The 6,000-nt window shown below is 43.0% G+C and overlaps 1 protein-coding gene across 5 annotated transcripts in view; it reads right to left on the bottom strand.

Moving 5' to 3' along the window:
• Window positions 1-1,680: 1,680 nt before the first annotated feature.
• arl6 (ARF like GTPase 6) overlaps window positions 1,681-6,000 on the bottom strand; it is a 65,750-nt gene continuing 61,430 nt past the window's right edge. For all 5 annotated transcript variants that reach the window (XM_070892910.1, XM_070892913.1, XM_070892915.1 and 2 more), the window contains one exon: window positions 1,681-2,791. In XM_070892910.1, coding sequence (XP_070749011.1) covers window positions 2,766-2,791 — 26 coding nt within the window. In that variant the 3' untranslated portion in view covers window positions 1,681-2,765. The remainder of the gene's footprint in view (window positions 2,792-6,000) is intronic.

Raw genomic sequence — 6,000 nt, 5'->3', positions numbered from 1 at the left:
CATTAGTAAGACAAAGGTCCTACACCATCCTGTCTCACTGTACAGCACTGCCCCCCAAACATCAAGATCCACGGCATGGCCGTGGACAATTTGGACCACTTCCCCTATCTCAGGAGCCTCCTATCAACAAGAGCAGGCATTGATGATAGTGCGCCAGTGCAGCCTTCGGCCACCTGAAGAAAAGAGTGTTTGAAGATCAGTCCCTCAAAACTGTCACCAAGCTCATGGTCTACAGGGCCGTAGTAATACCCGCCCTCCTGTATGGCTCAGAGACGTGGACCATGTACAGTAGACACCTTAAGTCGCTGGAGAAATACCACCAGCGATGTCTCCGCAAGATCCTGCAAATCCCCTGGGAGGACAGATGCACAAACATTAGTGTCCTCATCCAGGCCGACATCCCCAGCATTGAAGCACTGACCACACTTGATCAGCTAAGCTGGGCAGGCCACATAGTTCGCATGCCAGACATGAGACACCCAAAGCAAGCGCTCTACTTGGAACTCGTCCACGGCAAACGAGCCAAAGGCGGGCAGAGGAAACGTTACAAGGACACACTCAAAGCCTCCCTGATAAAGTGCGACATCCCCACTGACACCTGGGAGTCCTTGGCCATAGACCGCCCCAAGTGGAGTAAGTGCATCCGGGAGGACGTTGAACTCGAGTCTCGTTGCCGAGAGCATGCAGAAATCAAGCGCAGGCAGCGGAAGGAGTGTGCGGTAAATCAGGCTCCCTGCCCATCCTTTCTCTCAACGACTATCTGTCGGACCTGTGACAGAAACTGTGGTTCTCGTATTGGACTGTACAGCCACCTAATAACGCATGCTAAGAGTGGAAGTAAGTCTTCCTCGATCCCGAGGGACTGCCTATGATGATGATATTTTTTATTTTTATATATGTTAAAAGTGTAGATTATACGGAAAGGCTGCAGTGTTGAAAGAAACAAAATGGATGACTTCCCCAAGTTCATGTCTCCATGGCTTTGAAACTCACCAAACTAGAAAAGGTGTTAATTGGAAACCAATAACCTAATCAAGGAATGACACCAGCCCTCCAGACAGACACATGTATGAGGAGAAGCCAATCAGGAACGGCCCTGGAACCACGACCCAATCCTGAAGCTTCGTGAGAAACAATTACCTTAAGGGGTATGGTAAGTCAAGCCAAAGATTGTTGGATCTCTTCTCTATTTTCTTAAGCACACAGCAAAAGCTACAAAGAAGCAGGCCGTGTACTTTGCCAAAGGGAAGTAAAGTATACCTTTTTTTATTGTAACATAATTGTATCTGTTGTAACTAAGTTGATCCGTAGGATAGCTGACGACTGCGGATAGATGTGCATGTTTTTGTGTTTTAAAACAATTTGGAATAATTTATTAAATAATCGGTATTGCTGTCAATTTAATGCCAGAGATTTAGAAATCTTATAACAGAAAAGCTGGGTCAGTGGAAAGGAAATGAAATGAACTTATTTTGATGGTATTTTCATTTTCTAGCACAGTACAGATAGGGATTTAGTATGCTGGGATGTTAGGTCCTATGTAACAATGTGAGAGACTTGAGGTGTATGCTCCACGTGTAAGAAAGAAGCAATCATGTGACAAAATAGAACACTTTGATGGGATTAAAGACATTCAAGTACTTCTTGTCTGAAGATTCCAAAAGAAAATACATACCACCATTTGATTTGCTTTAGTTTATTTTCAGTTCACAAGATAGGCTCAGATCAAAAAATCATGGCCCTTTAGCAGATTTAATTCATCCTTCCGTAACACCAACCCTAAATGCGATCAGTAATAATCTAAGCAAACATAATTAGAACTCTCTCAAAACCTATTATCTTAACTTAAGTGAACTGCAAAAATGAACCACACAAAAAATGCATTTTGTATGGGTTGACCTAATAAAATGGAAGAAAACAACTGCAATATTTACAAGTAAAGTTTGTCCCCGTCACTATCTACAGAACTATACATTTGGCGAAATGGGTGATGTTTTGAAAATACTTTTTTTTTTGAACATGTATATCTGCAAAGGGCAAGTCTAAGTGAATAATTTTTTATTCCAAGTACTCTCTGATTTGGCATTTTGTAAAAATATCAGTTTTATTACCTGCATAAAGAGCTTTGAATTTGTTCCCCTTCTGTGCTAGCCTTCTCCAACGGGAACTGTCCCTGTGCAGTTCCGTGGTAAACAAAGTGTACTCCAACTTTAGACCAACCTGAGAGTGCCCTGTAGTGTGGTTGCCAAGGATCCAGTGACTGTGGAATAGCTCTGGCGCTGGTCTGAAGTTGCCATTCAAGTTGTTTAACAAGAAGCTGCTTGGGATTGCACGAGGCCACTCCATCTGTAACATGATCAGAGCAAGCTGGCAAGCAGTGGAGACCCGACTCAAGGGTCTTTGTGCAAGTAGTACATTTGATGTTTCTAGAAAACTGTCAAATTAGGGTATATCATTTTTTTCTCTCCATAAAAGGGCGAGTACTTGAACAGAAAATAGTCCTTCCAGACTTAAAAAACATACGTTAAATGATTCCTTAATAGAATTCTAAGCAAAACCTTAGCATTACAAAAATACTACACATTATTACCTTGATTCTATGTACATTATTTAACTTTTTTAAGCATACAATTTAAAGACAGATTAAATAAAAGTTTGGTCCCCAACATGATGAGATATATTTGGTACTAAGTTTAACTTCTGAGCTGTGCCAAATCACATTCTTCAGCATCTCTTATCAGAGGTCTTCATGTGCCACTAATTCTTCATGTCTTCATTGCTTTGATTTGATCTGGTGAATCAATAACACAAAATCAATAAAGCTTGCTGGAAATAGGAAAGGAGGCGCTTTGTTTTTCTGATATAATAGAATAAGCAGACGTCTACTATAATCAAATGTCACATCTTAAACTGGAGTCAATAATTGTAGAATTATTGGTTACTTGTTTGTCAACATATAATTATGGAAGTAATTGCCTTACATTATCAGAAAAGAAATCAAACTCACACAAACCAAATGTTAAGTTTGAGACTGGAATAATGATGCAAGAAAGATAGATCCCAAAAAAACAAGATGCCAAGCAATGACTTGAGGAAATGAGTAGGCAGTGCTTGGGATGTGATTAGGTAAGTGTCAGCGGACAAAACTGTGGTGTCACTTCACAATAACCTTGCATTCTTAAGCAGGAGTTAAAGGAGTAAGATGCAACCAAAAGGTACTGGGTGCAAACACTGGATTAGAACATTGTGCTTTCACTGGTAGGACCAAGGTTTAACTCTTACCACTGACTGGGAAATAAAAATCTCTGTTGGCTTATAACGATTTTATATAAAATGAAAGTTGGCTCATTGCAACTTACTGGACTCAAAAGAAAACTGCTCAACTTAGTAGGTGGATAATCTTGCTTTAATAGAAACTTTCAAGATGATTGTTCAATCTTTGTTTTTTTTTAAAATCACATTCGTGTGCTTTTCTAAGGTCAGAGTTATAGGATGTTGTTGGAGCCAAGCAGAAGGAGCTTTGGTGTCCATCTGGGTTACTGCACAACACGTGCCCTGGGAGTGCTTGCTGTGCTAAACTGAAGCATTCTATTCCCAGGCTTGACACCCAACTTAGCAAAATGTCACAACAAATCAAGAAAATAGGCCTAGGTCTTTTATTTTCCCTTTTCTGTTCTCCTGTGAAACCCATTCACCTCCATCCAGGGTCCAGTGGTTCAAAGAATTATCGGGTGGTAGATTCTTGCATAATAACTCACAGGGCTTTACTTTCCATGAGTTAACTATCAATATTACTTTTTCCAAATAAAATAGGATGTTGGAAAGTATCATACCACTGTCAGAACCACTTGATAAAACATAAAAAACTCAAAATCCGTAAGGCACAAAGTCACTTAAGAAATGTTGCAACAGTCCTCTGAAACAGGTTTGAGTTATTGTAACAAATTTATAAACACAGATGAAGATGTAGGAAGACAGCATCTTGCCAACATGCCTCATCTTATTCTGTTGGATTTGGGAGGGGGGGTTAAAATCCAACTTCCCAGGCCTAGTGGCAAAACAGATTCTAATACATATTTTTTTCATATTTTTTTCTCCTCCCTTCTTCCTGTGTTGACTCCTTGCTGGAAATCAATCCCACAAGAACACTTGCCCTTCAATAGCTCACCCAAGTGCCCATTATTCATGTTTGAGCCTCCAGTGAGTGCTGGCATCACAGCCAAGTCTGATGTCCAGTTACACATATTTGTGGCGAAGATCACTGGAACCTGGACCTATTTTACCTTCCCTAATACAAGGTACTGAGGCCGTTACTGCCACCCTGACCCAGACTTGTTGGGCCCAAGTTTCCACATGATTTGCGCCTGATTTTTAGGAGCAGCTGGTGGAGAACGGACTATCTTAGAAATCGCAATTTTCCACATTCTTTTTTCTGCAGTTCTAGTGAGGTAGAACAGTTCTACTTTAGAACAGAATTTTTTCTTCAAAAGGGGGCGTGTCCGGCCACTGACGCCTGATTTCAAAGTTTCCACAGTGAAAACGTATTCCAAACTAAAGTAGAATGGAGCAAGTGAAGATTTTTGTAGAACTGAAAAAACCTGTTCTACACATTAAAAAATCAGGCGCAGGTTACAAATTAGGCGTCCAGAACGAGGTGGGGGGGGAGGGAACTCATTAAATTCTACAATCAATCCTTATTTATACTTCTACAAATATTATACAAATAAATCCAATCTGAATAAACATTTATAAGCAAAGAAAAGATTAAATAAACCATCTTCCTACCTGTCTGAAAGTGCTTCAGCCATCGTTCGAAGGAAACCGCTATTTGTTGCCGCGCAGGGGAGGGAGGGAAAGGAGACAGCGGCTTGTTGCCGCGCAGGGGAGGGAGGGGAAGGAGACAGCGGCTTGTTGCCACGCAGGGGAGGGAGGGGAAAGAGACAGCGGCTTGTTGCTGCGCAGGGGAGGGAGGGGAAGGAGACAGCGGCTTGTTGCTGCGCAGGGGAGGGAGGGGAAGGAGACAGCGGCTTGTTGCCGCGCAGGAGAGGGAGGGGAAGGAGGCAGCGGCTTGTTGCCGCGCAGGGGAGGGAGGGGAAGGAGACAGCGGCTTGTTGCCGTGGAGGGAGGGGAGGGAGGGGAAGGAGACAGCGGCTTGTTGCCGCGCAGGGGAGGGAGGGGAAGGAGACAGCGGCTTGTTGCCGTGGAGGGGAGAGAGGGGAAGGAGACAGCTGTTTGTTGCCGCGGAGGGGAGGGAGGGGAAGGAGACAGTGAGAAGGGAAGCCTCAGTGCTGATGTGCTGATGGCAATGTGATTTTATTAAAAAATGTTCAAAAATTAAACAGCTACAAAGAACTGCAAAAATGGCCGAGTGCCAATGTTTTTTTTCACACTGAGCATGCGCGAACGCTCCAACGCGCACGCGCAGCGTTGCCGGCAGGAAAAAAACTAATTTAAATAGTACCCGCCCCCTCCCACTTACAAAATCGGCGTGAGTGTAGGCTCCGCCCCCTGGGCGCCACGCCAAACAGACAAGGAGCTGCAAAGCGCTCGAGAATAGCGCGTTTTTTTTCTGGCGCCGTTTTAGGCGCGAAAAACGGGCACCCAGCTCGGAGGGGCGCCCGTTTTTTATCCTGTGGAAACTTGGGCCCGTTAATTCAGCATACAGCGGGAAAGGAACCAGAGATTGTCCTGCTTGGATGACCCAGCTACTCTTTGGAAAGACTTGCTGAACCATAGGGAGCTCTGTAGTGTCACAGTTAAAATTGCAACATCCCAATTTTAGCCATTTCGCCTGTCTGAACTTGTAATTGGTTTTGTCAGATGTCAAGCGACATTCATTTTTTCTGAGGAGTGCAATTCATTTGGCACCATAATGTGTGGTAAGTTGTGGAGCTGCATTTCAAACTAGTTAAAGCAGCAAAAACCAAAGCAAGTAACAATGGGTGTTCCAGAGGCAGCTGATCTTTTTTAAAGAAACTATCTATATGTACTTCATTGAAT

Source organism: Pristiophorus japonicus, chromosome 11, assembly GCF_044704955.1.
Source record: "Pristiophorus japonicus isolate sPriJap1 chromosome 11, sPriJap1.hap1, whole genome shotgun sequence".
Taxonomy (NCBI): domain Eukaryota; kingdom Metazoa; phylum Chordata; class Chondrichthyes; family Pristiophoridae; genus Pristiophorus; species Pristiophorus japonicus.
This window is presented reverse-complemented; position numbering and strand designations above follow the sequence as displayed.